Below are 20,566 nucleotides of genomic sequence, written 5' to 3'. Positions count from 1 at the left end.
TGAACTGAGTCAATATTTACAATACACTGAAAGCACTATGAAAAGGCATTCAAAGTACTGCCAGAAATGGAGGAACTATGTACTATATATACTAGAAAACCAGGGCTGATGCTCATAATGGCAGCCCTGTATCAAGATCTCTCCCCCCCCCTTTTATAATACACACTCCAACTTTATACTAAATATTTCTCTACCCAAACCAGGAACCCAAGATGTGGTATGGAAACAATCAGGGCTTTTTTTGTAGCAGGAACTCCTTTGCATATTAGGTCACATACCCCTGATGTAGCCAATCCTCTAAACAGGGGTCCTCAAACTACGGCCCATGGGCCAGATGCGGCCCGCTGAGGACGTTTATGCGGCCCGCCGGGTTATGGCAAAATCAGACCGGAAGTGACGTTCGACCTAAACGCGCGTTAGCAACGCACACTTCCGGCACTGGGCTGAGGCAGCGGAGACAGAGTGTAAAGTGATATCGAGGTGAGGTGAGTTCCCAGGCTGGGGTGTGTGGTGTGGGGAAGGGAGAGAGATGCAGAAGACAGAGAACTGACGGCCCGCGGCCTTGTACAGTAACGGCAGTCCGGCCCTCCAACAGTCTGAGGGACAGTGAACTGGCCCCCTATTTAAAAAGTTTGAGGACCCCTGGCTCTAAGAGTTTACAGGGCCTACTGTAAGTTCCAGGAGGATTAGCTACATCAGGGGTGTGTGGCCTAATATGCAAAGGAGTTCTGGTGAATGAGAACAATAGTTCATCTGGTCCAGCATCCTGTTTTCTGGAGTTGCCAACCAGGTACCACAAGGAAGGGCTTAAAGCATCTCCACTGCTACTATCCCCAGTGGTATATTGTTTCCAAACATGGAGATCCCATTCAGCCACTGTGGCTGAGGGCTATCGACAGACCTGTCTGTAAAGGAAAGTGAACTACATGTTGTGGCAAGAGAGGGAACTCAACACGCTGCTGACATTTCCAGAGGAAGGCTTGCATTTCTAACATTTAGCTGTGCTCTAGTATTCCAACATGGCATCATTCATAAAACATAATTTGTGTTTGGAACAAATTTGATCTCATCCAACATCATTGTATCAGTTCCTCCATGCCCCCATTTTTTTTTTAAAAAAAGAAGCTTTAAAAAGTCATTACCGGATTTGTTTTGTTTCCGTTTAGGGCTGCCAATGGACGAGACAAAATTGCTGGGAGCCGCGGGACCAATGCCGTTATGATCTCTCCAGTTATCTGAGTCACTACCGCCGCCCAGATGCTCCCGGCTGTTGGACCGCGAGAGAGACATGGATGAACCCTTTAAGAAAGGCCAGAAGGGGGGGGGGGGAGGTAGGGGCGGGTTAACATGAAAGCTGAGCAGAAAAATTGCTATACCCATTGCTTGACACAGTTACATGCAACAACCAGTAGTGACCCTCATTGCAGGAAGGGCTGTGGCTCAGTGGCAGAGCATCTGCTTGGCGTGCAAAAGGTACCCAATTCAACCCCTGGCATCTCTAGAGCAAAGGATCAGGTAAGACGGGGTGTGAAAGACCTGAGACACTGGAGAGCTGCTGCCAGTCTGAGTAGACAGCATTGACCTTGATGGATCAAGAGTCTGTGATCCATCAGAATAAGCCAGCTTCAGGCTTCAGTGCAGGCCAGCAGAGGCCCAACAAAGGCAAGTGTGCACAGAAGAAGCAAGAGGGAGGATATCCTGCAGGATAACCGGGTTCTCGTAACTCCACTTGTCATTTTCCCTGACACTGCCTCCACAGGCAGCTGAAGGCAACATTAAGCCTTGATGTCTGCAGACACTGGAGTCTGATACACTTTTACATGCACCGCAGCCAGCCACTACCTCATTTTTTTTAAATTTAAAAGTTATTAGTTTTCTTAGTTTACACAAGTTTTCTCCAGGTATTACTTATACAGGTAAGACACTTAGCCAAAAAAAAAAAAAGAACCCCCCCCCCATCATAGTAATAGCATAAACTACATATCAAAAGTAGATGAAGTTCTGGTAGATTACGTTCCTAGGCAAGATATCATGTTCAGTCGGGTAAGTAACAACTGGGTACCATTGCTATATGATCTTTTTCTCATACAGTTTTGGGGAAATATCTTTATTGGAGTATGCTAATTTACTAAGAATGAAAAAACCCCAAATTTTGTTCCCCCATGTATTTAGGGTCACTGTGTAAGGAGTTTTCCAGTTGTATGCCAATAGTGTTTTTGCAGCTGCTAATAAAATTGACGCAATTTCTCATTTCCTTTTAGGTACTCCCGAATGAGACCAGTTTTCCAGCAGAAGTACTTCAAGATTGTGAGGTAAGTGGATGTTTAGTATAGTGAAGCTCGGTTACAATAGCTTTCCAGTATTTTTGTACATAGGGGCAGGACCACCATAGATGAAGGTAGGTAGCCAATTGACCACATTGTTTAGGGCAGGTTGGGAGTATTTGAACCCTTAAATTTGTACAGAGTTGAAGGTGTTAAATACCACCTTGCCATAAGTGCATACGTTTGAAATCTAACTGTAAAGATCTTTGAGGTGTTACCTGGGGAGGTCCAGGTGTTGTCCTAGTCTTCCTGAGATATTGTTTTGTTTAGAACTATAGACCAATATTTTTGTTATAGTGTACTCTCTTCTTCCTCTGAAGCACTTAATAGTTTGTATAAGAACCTGGTGAGTCCAATATGATGTTCTTTTCCTAGCTATATCAGTCTTTCTAAAGGTGTTAAGTCTCTAATAAGTGCTTGTTTCGTGGGTTTAGAACTTAGGCAATGTCGTAATTGCATATATTGAAACCACTGCACTTTTTGGTTCAGTTTTTGCTCTAAGCTTGTTTTTTCTATAATTGCCCCATTCTCCCCAAAATGCTTGATGCAGGTGAAACCTGCTTCCTCCCATTTGTTTAACACTGCAGGATTTAAACTTGGCATGGACCATCTCTGGTTGGTGTAAGAGGATAGTGGGGATGTTTGTGGAGCTAGTTTTCCTTGATGTTTATACCACAGAAATAATGAGTGGTCTAAAAATGTTTTACTGTTATTAACCCTGTTTTTTAACTAATTTTGGGTTCCATAGCATGTCATATAGGATGGGGCTGCCCATTGAATTTGATTCTACTGAAACCCATTCAGGTGGGTTTTTCCCTGTGGCTGCTTTAATAAGTGAGCCTATATTAATTGTTTCATAGTAAAGTTTCAAATTCGGAATGTCTATTCCTCCTCTAGCTGTTGGTCTGTTAAGTGTTTTAATACCAATTCTGGGCTTTTTATGTGTCCCAAAAAATTTGCTAAACATACTTTGCCATAACTTAAATGTTCTGGGTGAAATCTTTATTGGCAAGGTTCTAAATAAGAAAAAAAATCTGATGCTTACAGCAAGCGCCAGGATTGCTCCCTCCGCCCTCTGATCCCAGCGCTTGCTTTAAGCATCAGAGCTGGAGCCAGGCAGACAAGCACAGAGGAAGCACGCTGCCCCCTCCACAGCCGGCGCTCGCGAAGCGCTGGGTTTGCGGAGGGGGCGGGTGCTTCCTCCGTGCCTGTCTGCCTGGCTCCAGCTCTGATGCTTAAAGCAAGCGCTGGGATCGGAGGGCAGAGGGAGCGATCCTGGCACTTGCTGTAAGCGTCAGAGCTGGAGCCAGGCAGACAGGCACGGAGGAAGCATGCTGCCCCCTCTGCAGCCGGCGCTCGCGAAGCGCTGGGTTTGCGGTGGGGGCAGCGTGGAGCGATCCCAGCGCTTGCTGGAAGAAGCTGGAGCCAGGCAGGCAGGCGCGGGGGAAGTGCTGGGATCGGAGGCGGAGGCAGCGGATCGCCCCCCAGGAGGAAGGTGCGTCCTATGGTCCGGAGCACCTTATGGTCCGAAAAATACGGTATATTATTCTACATGTTTTCTGTTATTTGACTTTCCATGCTAGCATTATTGTTTTTGGAGACTTCATCCAAAATGCCTGCTTCATATAGAGCAGGTCTATTGAAGTTTTAGATGTAACTAAAGCTTCCAAGGCTTTCCTTTCTAATTTAAGTGTGTATATTTTTTGCTCCGTTTGTTTATGAGTGTACTCTAGTTGGGAGATCCTTTCCTGTATTGCACTAATTTGTTGTTCTTTCTCTTTTTTTTAGGATGGAGCCAATTGATATTAGTTGCCTTCATTGCATCCCAAGTATTGCATGCCGAAGTGTCCTGGATCCTGTTTTCCTTAAAATAAAGCTTAATGTTGTTGGCTATCTCTTCCTTGATTTTCTGTTTTAATAAAAGTGATGCGTTTAGCCTCCATCTGTAGTCTGATTTGTTTGCTTCTCCGGTATGCAGTTTGCACGAAATGGGCGAATGATCGGACCAGAGTTTAAACTCTATGTCCGCTGCACTTATTCTGTCGGGCATATTGGATGAAGTCTCCAAAAATAATTAAAATTAGATGGGGTGATGTCAGAAAGAAGTCAATGTGGGTGAAAGTGTTATGGCAAAGCGAGAAGTATTTGTGATCCCTTTCCCCTTTGTGTTGTGTCCTCCAAATGTCATGGAGGCCATACTGTTCTAGTAGACAGTGTAAGTTTGTTTTCCTATTCTGTGGAACAGTGGATTTATTGAATTTGGATTTATCCCAGTATTTGTCAGCAATATAGTTAAAGTCACCCCCCATCAAAGTATCACCTTGTTGGAATGTCTGAAGTTGTTCTAAAAGTTCTTGCAAGAATTTCAACTGGTTGTTATTGGGTGCATACACTGAGCCAATTGTCAACATTTTACCATCAAGTTTTCCTTTTATGAAGTTGAATCTCCCTTGCTTATCTTTTAATTCTGCTTCCAGCTCAAACTTCACTGTTTTAGCTAATAATATAGCTGTGCCCCTCGCTTTGGACGAGCCAGGAGAGGAGAATTGCTGTGTATACCATTTAATGGAAAGAAGTGGGATTGACTCATTTCTGTGGTGTGTCTCTTGAAGAAGCAAAATCTGGGGCTTAACCTCTAAAATGTGACTTGTTATTCTCTTTTTTTTATGCAATTATTAAGTCCCCTCACATTCCAAGACCAGATTGAATGCATAATAACAACCTATCCAAGATGTTCTAAATTATAAATAAGCTCTCAAAAGATCTTAAAGATACCAGCTCTATCTTACCTATATATTAACAGCTATTGTGGTAATTATAACAGATAACTTATGTCAAATAACCAGTACTATATGAAAAATAATAGTCTACTGAAGAATGAACCAGAACTATAACTTATGAAGAAGACAGAGAAGAATAAAGAGGCTAAAAGCTAAAGAGAAAAACAAACTCCTAAACAGAGAAAAGCAAGATAAGGAGAAAAAAGCTTAAAAGGGGGAGTATTAATTGAAAGCCCAAACAGGTATATCAAATATAAAGATGTATAATATAGAAATTATATCTTAAAGCCAGTTGCCAACCTTATCACTAAATTATTTTTACCCACACCACTAACCCAACTACTAGTCTTTCTGTGACCACTATCATTGCAAACCGACTATTTGGTAACTGAACTTGGAGCACAACCCTCTTACATGGTCGCCCTCCCGCCCTTGCCGCTTACTATATTAGCATTTACACACTCAAATTTTCCACGGAGTTGCATTTCGCAGGAGTTCACCTTTAGGTTTCAAGAAGTTCAACAAGCTATATTCCATAAAGACCTCTATTCTTGTTGTTTGTCGGGTGTCCAGCAATGATAGCTTTCTTTTAGCCTATTTCCTATTTGGATCAGTAGGTACTTCTAGTCCCAGTGTTTTAAGTAACTTTGTTCCACTGTCATCTGTTGCATACAAAATACTTCAATTTCTATTCACCATGATTTTTCCAGGCACAACCCAGCAATAAGGAATATGTTCTTCTCCAAGTTTGGTTGCGGTCATCTTAAATTTTTGGTGTATTGCCAAAGTCTCAGGAGGTAAATCTGGATACACTTCGATTCTTGCATCTTGGAAAGTCAGGTATCCTAGCTCTTTGGCTTTAGCAAGAACCATTTTTGTTTGTCTTATATCAGCAAAAGAGACTAGGATGTCTCTAGGTTGTCGTCTATTTGCCTTGCTTAAATTTCCAATCCGATGTGCCCTTAGTAGAACAGGATACAGTCCTTCTTTGAACTGGAGGACTGGGGCGAGCCAAACATTCATATCTTGAAGAAGTGTTGAAGTTTCATTTGGATTTTCTTCAAAGCCTCTAAATTTAAGGTTCTGAGATCTTGCCTGGGTTTCCAACTGAAGTACTCTGTCTTTTAAAGTCTGCGCCTCTGAGTGCATCTTTAGGTTTTCAGCTTGCAATAATGTTCCCAGTTTCATAGCATTTTCTGCAGTGAGGTCTGGTTTTTTCAGTGCTGTGGAAAGATCATTAATTTGTTCAGACAGAGGGTGAATAATTTCCTTCAGCTTTACATCAAGCTTGTCCAGAATGGTTTTCTCAGTGTCCAATAAAGCTGTTTTAAGCATATTCTGCATGGTAGTCGTTGTGAGAGGTTCTTCAGAGGAGCCTTTTCCACCTGCAGTTTCAGACGTCATTTTTTCTGTCTCCGCCGCTGCTCTCCTTTCCCCTGACACTTGAAGCTCTGTGGTGAGGGCTGCTTTAGCAGTCGCTTTTACTCTTTGTTTATTTGGAGAGAGGCTTCCCCTGTCTTTTTTCATTGATTTATGTTGAAAACCCCGTGGAGGAGAGTGGATATCGGCAGGAATCCAGGGCGGTCAGGCAGCACTTTAGGATCAAGCGTCCACCATTTCCCTTGTGACGCCCCACCCAGGTCAGTCACTACCTCATTTAAGAACATAAGAAGAGCCCTGCTCCGTCAGACCAGCAGTCCATCGAGTCTAGCATCCTATCTCACACAGTGGCCAACCAGTGTCCCTGAATGGACAATAACAGGCCATAAGAGGCCGAGGCCTTCCTATGATGTTGCCTCCTGCCTCTGGGATTCAGAGGCTTAGTGCCTCTGAATGAGGAGGTTCCTCCATGCCTAGTAGCCACCATGCCTGATAGGACTTATCCACCATGAATCTATCTAATCCCCGTTTAAAACTGTTTATTCCTGGGGCCACTGCTACACCCTCTGGCAGCATATTCCACATCTTAAGCACTCTCTGTGTGTGGCAGTATTTCCTTTTGTCCATCCTGAACCTACTGCCCCATCAGTGTTCTTTATTTGTGCAGAGCGCAGTAAACCAGCCCTGTAACAAATATGCACTAGATTTGATATTTGGTCCGGCTCAGCATATCCAATGCGTCCGCAGCAATTACTAGAAGAGTCACCATTGTATTGTTTAGCTACTGGTACACCTTGAATATGAACTTAAGATTGGTCTTTCTATAGAACACCCAGCTGGAACAACAGAATAGAAAAATCCAAAGATTACAGCATTTGGTTTGATATTTATGTTTTTATACCTTAATGTGGTTTTATGTTCCATGTATTTACATGAACATGTAAGCTGCCCTGAGCCTGCTGTCATGGGGAGGGTGGGATATAAATTGGATAAAATAAAAAATAAACACTTTTTGGCCTTCTTGTTCCCGTAGGGTTTCCAGTCCCCATTTCTGGGAGAGGGGGATTCCCTGCTTTCCAGCGCTCCTTCTTGTTGCCAGCCAGTTGGCTGATGGGGGAAACCCTGCCCCCAAAACAGCCACATCATGCGGGACATCCCCGAAATAATGATGTTATGCAGAAGTGATGTTGTCATGTTTGGGACATTGTACAGTGATGCTTCGGCTTTTGGATAAAACTCGATGGTTTGAGGGCAATTTTAACAGAGTTTTGCCCTCAGAACAGTGTTTCTATGTGATATCCCCAACATGTTTTCAAGATTATGTAGGGGTTAGAGAAGGTAGAGAAAGTAGTACTTTTCTCCCTTTCTCACAATACAAGGACTTGTGGACATTCAATGAAATTGCTGAGCAGCTGGGTTAGAACAGATAAAAGGAAGTACTTCTTTACCCAAAGGGTGATTAACACATGGAATTCACTGCTACAGGAGGTGGTGGCAGCTACAAGCACAGACAGATTCAAGAGGAGATTGCATAAACATATGGAACAGAGGTCCATCAGTGGCTGTTAGCCACAGTGTACTTTTGGAACTCTCTGCCTGGGGCAGTGATGCTCTGTATTTGTGGTGCTTGGGGGGGCCACAGTGTGAGGACTTTCTAGTGCCCTGGCCCCACTGGTGGACCTCCTGATGGCACCTGTTTTTTTGGCCACTGTGTGACACAGAATGTTAGACCTGATGGGCCACTGGCCTGATTCAACATGGTTTCTCTTATGTTCATGATGATGTCACTTCCGTGTGATGCCATCACATTGCGGATATCATGCAATGTCCCCGCCCCCTCCAGGAACGCTTCTCAAATGCCCCCACCGGCAAGAAGGTAGGACCTGGCAACCCTACATTCCCCTGGCCGGAACTTCTCAGAGGCATTCTTCATCTTCAGCAGACTCAGCACTCTTTACCTTGCTGCCATTGAGCCTGTGACCTTCCTTGTTTTACTGAGGACATCACAGCCAGCCACTATCAAAACTGCACTGGTTAGCCCAGTCGGCTCAGTAAAGCAGCCGTAAGGGCAGAGAATGACAAAGGCAAGGGAAGGTGAACAGCACTGAGGAGCGGCTGCTGCCTAGGGAACAAGAGGCAATGGAACGGTTCCAAACAATACAAATGTACTCAAAGACTACTGAAAGTGGGAAAATGATGCACACAGACACACAAATAAAAGGTCAGGATGGAGCCTTCAGGGACCAAATCAAGCCCCAATACACAAACAGCCTTAACAGATATACTCAGCAGACCCTTATCTCCTGCTTTACAAACAGGTCCTCTGAAGGATAATGTGTGCTTATTAATACTCAATTTTAAAAAGCAGCCTACTGAAGAATTGAACTCTGCATCCCCGTGCCAGTTTCCCCAAGGCAGGCAAAAATAAAGCCCTGCATAAAATATAGAGAGCAAAGACCTAAAAGGCTCAAAGCATCAGTTGGATTTGAGATTTTGGGAGTTTCCACCCCCCCCCCCAAGGCTTTTTAGCAGGAACCCCTTTGCATATTAGGCCACACACCCCTGATGTAGTCAGTCCTCTAGGAGCTTACAGTAGGCCCTGTACTAACAGCCCTGTAAGCTCTTGGAGGATTGGCTACATCAGGGGTGTGTGGCCTAATTTGCTAAGGAGTTCCTGCTACAAAAAAGGCCCTAGTTGGAGCATATGGTTAAAGGCGTCTATAAATGGCATTTCATAGGCAATAGAGTTTGCACTCATAATGCTGGAAAACAAAAAGTGGAGCAAACAGACAGTGACAAAGAATGGCAAGCAGTGTAAAAATTAATTTCCGCAAGTAAAAGACTGCCTCCCAGAAAAATAACAATTTTGAATAAAAGGCACTTGTCTGGCCACTCCAAAACTAAACTTGTATGCCAGTGTTTTGCTTTCTGCAATACTTTAACAAAGAGAGGGGGGGGGGGGAAAGTCCTACCAACGTCACAGCCCTTTTTGTCCGGTCTGTCTCCACCCTGACTTGGAAGTGAAATCAGTTCTCCAGCAACAGTTTCTTTTGCCACCCTCCACCCCCAATCAGCAGGTTGGTGTCCCAACCCACAAGCCCCTCTCAGCTTCCTGGTAAAGGCTTGACATCATTTTCCAGAATGATAAGCCAAGTACCGTGGCAGGATTGCTTTTTAAGGCCAGTGGGAGCACTGAAAACCACCCAAAACATGTAGTAAAACAAAGGGACCTGTGGTGTTTTGGGTAAAGAATTATTTTTCCCACATGTCCTAAAACACAGTGCAAACAATAAGCGCTGGAGTCTCTGAAGAAATCGTTTATGGAGCAAAGAAGCCCAGGGGCTGTGGTTTGTTGCTGGGCTACGGCCAAATGACTCAGACACAGAAAAACATTTTTAGTCTCCTAATAAACTACAACTCAAAAAAAAAAGAAAAGAAAAGGAAGCAAAAGTAAAATGGCTCTGGAAGATAATGGAAAACACACGGTACTCTGTTATCTAAACTTGTTCCAAAGGAAAAACCTACTTTGTTTTATCACTTAAAGCCCATTCAGAGATGTGCAGATGGTTTGCATCCCATTTAAAGCAATAATTTTGACTTTGTGTGAGGCAAGGAATTAATAAGAGTATATAGCTTTGGCCATGGTTCATACTCAAATAGGAGTAAAGTGTGGTCTTACCATCGGCCTTTTATTTTGCCTCAGTCCTGTCACCTTCAACGACAAATCACCCTTTCCCTCTCACAGCTTTTCCCCAGTAAAAAGGCGGCAAAACCAGACTGCCTAGGGCTGAGGAAATATATGGAATATGTGGTATGTGGCAAGGATTGTTCCTTCATGAGGCGAAGAGAATTCTATAGTCTAAAGGGAGAAAGAGCTGCCGGAAGCACAGTGTACAGTATTCTACGACCACAAAAGCCAAGCACAGTCCTGAAAGAATACTCTGTTCCCCTCAGCACCACCCACCCAAAACACCACAATCTCATTGCTGATGAGCCACAGCAAATCACAGCAGGAAGAGGAGGAAATTAGGGAATCCAAACAGGATTGTGGTGTTCTGTGTGAAAGCCAGACAGGACAAGCGATGTGGAGTGAGATTCTTTCAAAGTGCAAATCATGGAGGGGTGCGAAGAGAAGACTGTTAGCATTAACTCTCAGGGCAGTTAAGACATTTTGGTCCTTGGAGGGGAGGGCAGGAGATACCCCATCTTCAACCCAAGCAACTGCCATCGTAACATCAGAGACAGAGAAGTGTTCTTTGGTTCTCAGAACATCAAGGGCTTCTCATCCGTGGGAGGAAGGCTTAAAATAGTCACTCACTAAGAGGGATGAATACAGACAGTCCTTGAATTCAGCAGGAGCTCACAGAAGCACAGCTCCTGAACCTTTCTGACGGCCCCCTCCTACTCCTGCCCACCTGCCTTGTCCATTGAATAGTAGGTGCAGCTGCATAACAATCCCTGGATTAGGAGAGCAGGCAGCTAGCTAGCCACCAGGAGCATTGCCACACCCCCATCAGCCCTCATTAACCCCTGGAGAAGCTCACACCACCCTTTCTACACTTCTTTGTGACTTTGGGTAGTGGCCAAGGAGAGCCCCAGGTGAGCAAGGCCTGCTTGGGCTGGCTGGATCTCTAGCCGGCCCAAGCAGGCCTCACTCACCCAGGGCTCTCCTTTCTTGTGTCAGGTTGCTTTTGGCTGGTGGGAGGAGGGGCAGCATATGCTAATGAGTTATGCTGATGAGCTCCACCACCTATTTTTCTACAAAACAATGCCTGTACACAGAACAGGGGGTGGGGGAGGGATTGCTAATGATTTATTAAAGTGAGGTAAACTGCTTTGAAGACTACAATTTTTTGTAGCAGGAACTCCTTTGCATATTAGGCCACACCCCTCTTATGTAGCCAATCCTCCAAGAGTTTACAGGGCTCTTGTTACAGGGCCTACTGTAAATTCTCGGAAGACTGGCTACATCAGGGGTGTGTGGCCTAATACGCAAAGGAGTTCCTGCTATCAAAAAAAGCTCTAAATGTAGTGAATATATTTTCAGACTGGGACTCTGAGTGCTACTCTATATGTCATATTAGGACAAACTGCTCAAATACTTTCCCATATACATTAAGAGGGAGTAAGATTTATACTATGGATACCCCTTGCAAGTTCCCCCCAGAATCATTCCTATGGCAACCAAGCATAGCTTTCCATTTTGTGGAATCATAACCATGGCCCACTATCCTTGGCATACAAATGATCACACAACACTCTCTTATACTGGATCAGACCATCGGTCCATCAAAGTCAGTATTGTCCACTCCTATGTATTTGGACAGTATTGTCCAGAGACTGGCAGCAGCTCTCCAGGGTCTCAGGTCTTTCCCATCCCATACTATCTGCAAGGTTCTTTCAACTGGAGATGGCATGGATCGAACCTGGGACCTTCTGTGTGCCAAGCAAATAGTCTATCACTGAACCACAGCCTGTCCCTGGATTGGTCACCACCAGGTTCACTGAAACATCTGACAGGCCATAGGCAGGGCTATTTTTGTAGGAAAAGCCCAGTAGGAACTCATTTGCATATTAGACCATACCCCCTGGCATCACCATTGTTTCACAGATGGCTTTTTGGTAGAAAAAGTCTAGCAGGAACTCATTTGCACATTAGGCCACACGCCCTGACACCAAGCCAGCCAGATCTGTGCTCCTGCTCAAAAAAAAAAGCCCTGGCCATAGGAATTGGCTAGAAACACTTTGGGAGTGATCCACCACAGACACGCTAGTCATTTATATTTCCTGCAAGCTATTTCTTGTACAATGCCTGGATTCTGCAAAACGTCCATCAAACAAGTTTTTAATACCCATCAGCCTTAAGGAGGATCCCTCCAGTTAATAATGGGCAGGGCTCTTTTTCTAGCAGGAGCTCCTCTGCATATTAGGCCACACCCCCCTGATGTAGCCAATCCTCCTGAAGCTTACAGTAGGCCCTGTACTAAGAGCCCTCTAAGCTCTTGGAGAATCAGCGGGGAGTAGCCTAATATGCAGAGGAACTTCTGCTAGAAAAAGAGCCCTGATAAGGTAAGCTTGCAGAGTTCGTGGACTGAGCTTCCCCATATCTTAATGTCCCCAAAGACCTTGGAAGGGCAAGCTGAAGGAGCATGTGAAAGCGGTTCCCCACCTTTGCCCCCGGAAAAATCATTTGAAAACTAGGCAACACAAGAGGTTAAGTGAGGAGTAAATAAACAGGCATGGGAAGAGAAAGGAAGAGGTGAATTTAGTCAGTTCCTGCTTCTCACAACAATTCCCTATGCTCAAATACATTTTGACTGATTTCCCACTAGCCTTATGCCGTTCTCACACTCTTCTCCACAGGGCTTCTGTCAGATTTCACACTCTGCCCCTTTTTCACATGGCAAACAGAAACTGGCTTTTAAAGGATCTCACTTGCTGCATGAAAGAGGTGGAGCGAGTTGCAGCCCCGGGACTGATAAGTGTGAAATCCGACGGAAGTTCCGCAGAGAAGAAGAGAGTGAGAGCGGCAGAAGGCTAGTGGGAAATCGGTCTTTGTTTAAGAGGGATGCCCTTCTGCTCTGGTAGGAACCAAAGTCCTGGAAGTTTGCAACCTCTTCCTCTTCCAAGTGTGTACATGAGCAAGATCCAACACTTTGTATGCACCACTGACACTCCAAGGAAACCACCACCAATTGCTTGACATACCTCGTAAGTTATCGTCATAGATGGCTTGTATGATACATGGTTAGCTCGCCTTAGTTCCTTGATTGTTTCGGCTGGCATGGATTTGGAGAAGCCAAGCCCACTCCAGGTGTTGGTTGGCGTCCTCACCTCTGTGACAACTGGCTTCTTTAACATAGCTTGAGAAAAGGACCAACAAAAAATACTTTGTAAACCTTAGTCCTGTAAACAAAGCCTTAGTATGGATAAAATGAAACTCAGCCTAGTGGCTAGCCAGGATACTCCATGCAGAACATCAGTAGCTCAAATAAAATCTACAGTTTGCTCTCAGTGTCTGCCTTCTCCATTCCTACCCATCTTTTAAAAAGGGTCCAACAGACCTGCATTTTTCCATGAGCCAATTCATACTTTCCAAGAGCCAGTTTCCAGTTCATACTGGGAATGCTGTATGTGTGATGTGAGCAGGGCTCTTTTTCTAGCAGGAATTCCTCTGCATATTAGGCCACGCCCCCCTCCAAGAGCTTAGAGGGATCTTAGTACAGGGCCTACTGTAAGCTCCAGGAGGATTGGCTACATCAGTGGGCGTGGCCTAATATGCATAGGAGCTCCTGATAGAAAAAGAGCCCTGGATTTGAGAATCTGGGACCTATACTGTGAATTCCCAGTTTATCTAATTTCTGGAGGCTTTCCTCTATGTGCTAGGGAAGGCTCTCCTACATGCATGGATATATCCACATTGTCACCTTCTTCAACTTTTATGCACTGAGGTGTGGGATGTAAGCAGTGGTCCCTCTAAGCCGAAGTTAATGTAAACTATCTCATAGTTTTTTAGACTCTATCTCACACGAATGCAAGAAAAACCCTTCTGGATTAGATCAGTGGTCAATCCAATCCAGCATCCTGTCTCAGAGGCCAGCCAGTTCCTCTGGATGGCCAACAAGGCATAGAGGCTGAGGCCTTCCTAAGGACATAACAAGGGTCCTGTAGGATCAGCCCAGTGGTCTATCCAGTCCAGCATCCTGTTTCACCCAGTGGCCAACCATTTCCTCTGGACAGCCAGGGCACTGAGACTGAGGTTTACAGCATTCTCTTGCTATATAAAACATAGCAGTAGCCTCAAGGTTTTTACACCCATACAAGTTTGGATTTCAAAACTTGTCCCAAGATACAGTTTTTCTGTTCTAGCAACCAACCCAGCCAAATCTTGGGGGTGGTGGGGGGGGGGGGGTGGCACAGAGGCCAAAACCCCTTTTCACTGCACTGCTAACAAACAGATATAGGCTGCAAAGTCAGAGTTGTCCCACATACCTTTGGTTGCTAATAGCTTCTTCTGTTCATAGTCAAATGCCTAAAAATGAAAACGCACAGAAGGCAAGCTTAATCACAGCTCCAGCTAAATGTCAGGTCAGTAACTCTGCTTTCCAAGCCACAAAGATTTTGAATGCGCTCCATGAGTTTGTCTAGGAGGAGAGCTAAGCGCTGAACAACAATGTGCCATCAGGCCAATGAACTTCTGATATACTTTAAAGTTTCATTTAAACCTAGCTAATTAGGGCAGTAAACACCCTTTGAGAGTCAAGGTTTAGCAGTAACCGCAATACAGAATTTTCAAACATAATCTTTTCCCCAAAACTATTCAGATTTTAGATGACAGTCTCTTCTAGAACAGCCCCAAACTTTGGTCTTTTTTTACACAAACACACACATGCAAATGCATGCACACACACAGTGTCACTGCATCTGTGGTTCCTCCCGTAGTGCTTTAGGAATGCTGAGAAAATTCTGCCTGTTGAACTTTGCCTCAGAATGTGCCTACGCAGGGGTGGAGTTCTAGCAGGAGCTCCTTTGCATATTAGGTCACACACCCCGATGTAGCCAATCCTCCTGGAGCTTACAAGGTTCTTTTTTGTAAGCTCCTGGAGGATTGGCTACATCAGGGGTGTGTGGCCTAATATGCAAAGGAGTTCCTGCTAGAATTTCACCTCTGTGCCTATGTGACTTGCAAGTTAACAACCACCCCCTTTAGAGGAGGGTCACTTGTGAGTTATGTAAACATGTTCTAAACTGAAATCACATGGAGCTGACACATCAGCACTGATGGCACCTGTATAACTCCAGTTATATTTAAAAGAGGGCCTGCTGTACTACAGAACAGTATTATAGCTTGTTTCTGGACTGCCCCATTTTCATACATCGCTTCTTATGAAAGCAAAGTAAAACTCTTTCTGCTGTCTGCTGCGCCTATGCTGAAAATGGGGAGAGGAGCAGAAGCCAGGCTCAAATTATAAAAGTCTCAATGGCAAAGAGGATATGCACGCAGTAATGAATAATGTTTCCCATATTTCTTTTGTCTTCATATTCAAGCTCAGGGGTAGTTTGTACAGGCAACTGAATTGTGCTAAAGTTTTGCCTGGCCTATCCTACCTACTTTAGGGCAAAGATGGGAGGTATACCACACTTTTAAATTCTCACAAGCACTCCCAGGCAACCAAATGCAACCCTTCTTGCATACTGAAAGCTGGCAAGCTGGAAAGGTTAACCCCAACCAGGGTTTCTTTTGTAGCACGAACTCCTTTGCATATTAGGCTGCACATCCCTGATGCAGCCAATTCTCCAAGAGCTTACAGGGATCTTAGTACAGGGCCTACTGCAAACTCCAGGAGGATTGGCTACATAAAGGGTGTGTGGCCTAATATGCAAAGGAGTTTCTGTTACAAAAAAAAGCCCTAGTCCCAACCCTTGCGCCCTATATGTGCTGCAGCTCATGATTTCCCTGCATCCTGAAGTAGGACCAGACTAGGTCAAAATTTCCACCTTTTCTTCTGCTTGTATACAGTAGCCCTTAAGTCAGCAACTTTATGATGTGTTTTTGCCTCCTTGGAAAAGCTTGATTGTACACCCAGGAGGAGGGGGAAATTTACATCCATGGAAGTATTCGGGGGGAAAGCTAGGCAGTCACCTGCCAGGGCTGTTTATTTCTTCAGAATTTTACCTCTGCCCTTGAACCAAGAAGCTCTGTATATTGTTCCGCTTTCCTCTATCTTACTGGCGTTACAGCAACCCTGCAAAGGGAGGTTAGGTCAAGAGCGACTCACTGGTTCAAAGTTGTCCATTAAGGGGACCATATTTGGGTGGGAAGGTAGCCTAGAAATGTTTTTTAATAAATAAATAAAAACTAAGTTTAATGACAAATTTCATGAATCCATGTCTCCCTGGTTCTAGTCCAACAAATACTCTAAACCCAGGGGTCCCCAACGTTTTTCAGCCTGTGGGCACACTTGGAATTATGACACAGTGTAGTGGGCACAGTCACAAAATGGCTGCCATAAGAGGCGGAGCAAACTACAAAATGGGTGCCACAGCTTATTTTCAGTCACACAGTGAAGACCCTTGTGCCATGGGGGAAGCTGCCGCCATAGCAATGTTTATTTTAAAAAGCAGCCAATCAAAAAACTCCAATAGGCAATCAGAAACCTTCTGGACAAAAGCTCTACCTGGCCCGCCCACTTTCTAAAAACATTTGGTGAGCACCAGTGAAGCTATTGATGGGCACCCTGCTAGGGACCTCCTTTATCCACAGTATCACGCAACTTCAGAATGTCTGCCTCTGAGCTGCAAATCTGTTTCTCCAAGAGTCCCTTTCAGCTATATGAGTGGCTGTAGCTTAGCAGTGGAGTGCCAGCTTTGCATGCAGAAGGTCCCGGGTTCAATCCCCAGCTCCTTCCAGTTAAAAGAGTTTCAGGTGGCAGGGTTCTGCCCACAGCTTAGGGCAGCCACTGCCAGTCAACTGAAAAATTCTGGGCTGGATGGATAAATTATATGTCCAAGGCAGTTCACAAGCGGTAAAGGACAGTTTTGACTAAAGGGATCTAGAGCACATGGGAGGTAAAATGGTTGCCTTTCCCTTGGGGAAAAAACACTTTCACTGCGATCACAATAGGCTATTTATTAGCAGGGCTTTTTTGTAGCAGGAGCTCCTTTGCATATTAGCCCACGCACCCCTGATGTAGCCAATCCTCCGAGAGCTTTCAGGGTTCTTAGAACAAGGCCTACAGTAAACTCCAGGAGGATTGGCTACATCAGGGGTGTGTGGCCTCATATACAAAGGAGTTCCTGCTACAACAAAAGCCCTGTTTATTAGTGACCACAATTTATGAATCTCTGCCAAACAGCCACTGCTTTTGAAGACACCAGCTGAAAGTGGCTTGATTCTTCATCCTCTTTTCCTCCCACTGTAGGCTGGTTTTGGCCTCTCGATTACCAAAACAGTGCCACTTGCCAGCCAAAGGCACCCAGGGATAGTCCCTGCAATTAGGTGAGACCGATTGATTGGGGGGTGGGGGGACAGTCTAACTTTTACCACTGGGCTTTACGTGCCACAGATCTTAACAGCTCATATTGCCACGCCCTTGAGAGAGTGCCTCAAGCCAAAAAAATCATCCTTTGCTTTTCATCAGTAACTCTTGCAGATGCCAGAGAAGTGAATAATTTCTACATGGAGGAAGGGGGCTCAAAGTCACAGAACATCAAATCAGTCCCTGTTACCAGATGTTTCTAGAGAGGCACTTATTGCTGTCAGTAAGTTTCTATCTGCATTCCTGGAAAGCCCCCTTATACCTCAGACGGTTTAGGAGTCAGGGAGTCAAGAAGTTATTTTGTCACACAAAATTGACTTGCACACACCACATCACACACACAAATGGCTGAACAAAGCTGGAGCTTCAGACCAATACAGTAGCCCACCTGGATCTACATGCAGGGTTGGTCAAGCACGGGAACCAAAATGGAATTATCTAGCCGTTTCAGAAGAAGAGGAGGTGGGATGTTATAAATGCAACCCAAAGGCACATTATGTTTCAAGTGTGCATTTCCACACACACCCCTTTTTGGGAAAAAGACTTTTCCTTCCTTCAACATGAGAATTAAATTAAACAATTAAAAAATGTGCTAAGGCTGCTGGGACCAGACTGGATTGCTTTGAGAACTGCCTGTGGGACCACCTCTGGTTTACAGGCCACCGTAGAAACATGGCTGACTGAATCCACACCCAATACCTGCATGTTCACATACGATGACCTTGGAGCGAGACGGGCCCTTTCTGAATTCTGCTGGGCGGCTGCGGCCCTCTCAGCAGCTCGCTCGCTTCCGGGGGCTTTTTTATCTGCCACGGGGCCTTCTGAAGCGCTCAGCTCCGAATCTGACAGTAACCTCTCCCCGGTGCTGTAAAAATAAAGAAAGGGTTTCCCCCCATTAAGCAAACCTGAAGGAAAACAGAATTTAAGGGTAAAATGGATTAAGCACCTATTCTTTAGGAAGTGGGCTTTCAATCATGCAGTGCATATTCCTCCAGAGTTTTCAAGCTGGCTTTTTAAACAGATGACACAGCAAGCAATCTGTGAATGTTTTGCTGTCGGTGTCCATGGTCACCACAACTGCATGCTTTCCCTCCCAACAAATTCAGATCAAAGTGAGGAGAGAGTTGGGGGCTCTTTGCCTATAATCAGCATTTCCTTCTCTGGATAAACAAATACACCCCAGAAAAATCTAAATATCACGAAGCAACAATTGAAGTGCGATTGCAAGAAGCCAAGAGAGCTCTGCTTCCTTTTGCAAATGGAGCCTTCTTTGCATTTTTTTTTCAAGCGCTCAGAACGGCTGCCATAAATTACGAAGACAAACAATATAAAACTAAAACAAGCGTGTGTTATCAGCAAGGAGCAGCCAATGGAACTTTTAAAAAGTTCAGCTACCATACCTATGCTTAGGAGAAAACATTTCAGACTAAGCCTCAGTAAATCTGATACCACTTTAATTTCTTTGGGGAGTTGGGAATTTCCTACGTAGGACCAGGGGTGGAATTCTGGCAGGAGCTCCTTTGCATATTAGGCCACACCCCCCTGATGTAGCCAATTGTCCAAGAGCTTACAAGGCTCTTTTTTGTAAGCTTTTGGAGGATTGGCTACATCAAGGGTGTGTGGCCTAATATTCAAAGGAGCTCCTGCATAGGACACTAGCAAGGAGAAGATCAATACATCTGGTTTCCACCAGCCTAACCTCAGAAGGCAAGAGGAACTGCAATTGCAGAAGTTGAACAAAGCAGGAGTCAAGGGCACCTTTAAGACCAACCGAGTTTTATTCAGAACGTAAGTTTTCGCGTGCTTTCTAAGCACACTTCATCAGATGAGGGGATCAGGTATTGTAGCCTCAAAGCACTGGCAGATTGACCATGGAACCAGCAGTCCTTTAGGTACCCAAATCCTGAGCTATTTTGGCTGATCTATTCCAGACCTATTGAAGTTTTGAATATTCTTCAAAGCAGGCTCACATACGATGCGTTGCAAAAGCCTTGCACAGATGATAAAACAAGCACAAATAGCGGTGGCGAGACTATACCCTAGAAGGGCTCACCACCCAAAGCTAGAACATTCCTTTATGTCACAGAAGACATAAGCCTTCAAAGAAAGAGCAGGGGCTAATAACTAGCAGTCCCAAGAGTTGAAAGGTCCTTAGGGGAAAGCGCAGCCCAGTTTCAGCAAGCACGGTATTGTGTGTCAGACAACGGAGTGAGCTTGGGTTGTCGCAGTCCATCCCAACAGGATTGTTGTGTGAAGACAAAATGTAGGAGGAATTATATATGCCACGCTGAGAGTACTGGAGGAAGGGGCAGGGTAACAAGATGGTGGCCTGTATCCAATCAGGCCGTTTGGATCTTTGTCCTCAACTATTAAGAGGGGCCACCTGTTTCCTGCTCCCATGGCAAACTTCACTAAAGTGTTCTTGAGGGTTTGCCATCTTCCTGGGAACAAAACGTTAGGGGGTTCAAGTGGGATGCAGAAGGAGGGGAAAATTGGAAGAAGTCAGTGTCCCCTTCTTAAGAGGTAAAGGTAGTCCACTGTACAAGCACCAGTCGTTTCCGACTCCGGGGTGACGTCGCATCATGATGTTTTCATGTTCACGGCAGACTTTTTACGGGGTGGCTTGCCATTGCCTTCCCCAGTCATCTACACTTTCCCCCCAGCAAGCTGGGTGCTCATTTTACAGACCTCGGAAGGATGGGAGGCTGAGTCAGCCTTGAGCTGGATACCTGAACCCAGCTTTCGCCCGGATCAAACTCAGGTTGTGAGCAGAGAGTTTGGACTGCAGTACTGCAGCTTACCACTCTGCGCCATGGGGCTCTTTTCTTAAGAGCTACACTTTGGTTTTCGAAATTGTGTTGTTCCATTCAGGACACAGCAGGTCTAAAACAGGTCTGGCGCCACCTTCTTGAACACAGAAACTGGCCACCAAGAGCACCTCCACCAAGGGGAGGGACGGTGGCTCAGTGGTAGAGCATCTGCTTGGGAAGCAGAAGGTCCCAGGTTCAATCCCCGGCATCTCAAAAAAAGGGTCCAGGCAAAT

At 45.0% G+C, this 20,566-nt stretch overlaps 1 protein-coding gene across 1 annotated transcript in view; it reads right to left on the bottom strand.

The window, feature by feature from the left end:
- The window catches only part of BICC1 (BicC family RNA binding protein 1), a 199,374-nt gene that overhangs the window by 10,997 nt on the left and 167,811 nt on the right, over positions 1 to 20,566 (bottom strand). The window contains exons 15-18 of the mRNA XM_060241083.1: positions 18,223 to 18,388; positions 14,477 to 14,516; positions 13,193 to 13,347; positions 1,143 to 1,299 (exon numbers count right to left, since the gene is read on the bottom strand). Coding sequence (XP_060097066.1) covers positions 1,143 to 1,299; positions 13,193 to 13,347; positions 14,477 to 14,516; positions 18,223 to 18,388 — 518 coding nt within the window. The remainder of the gene's footprint in view (positions 1 to 1,142; positions 1,300 to 13,192; positions 13,348 to 14,476; positions 14,517 to 18,222; positions 18,389 to 20,566) is intronic.

The sequence above is a fragment of the Heteronotia binoei genome, chromosome 6, assembly GCF_032191835.1.
Source record: "Heteronotia binoei isolate CCM8104 ecotype False Entrance Well chromosome 6, APGP_CSIRO_Hbin_v1, whole genome shotgun sequence".
NCBI lineage: Eukaryota > Metazoa > Chordata > Lepidosauria > Squamata > Gekkonidae > Heteronotia > Heteronotia binoei.
The sequence above is the reverse complement of the archived record's forward strand: the minus strand, read 5'-3'. Positions and strand labels throughout refer to the sequence as shown.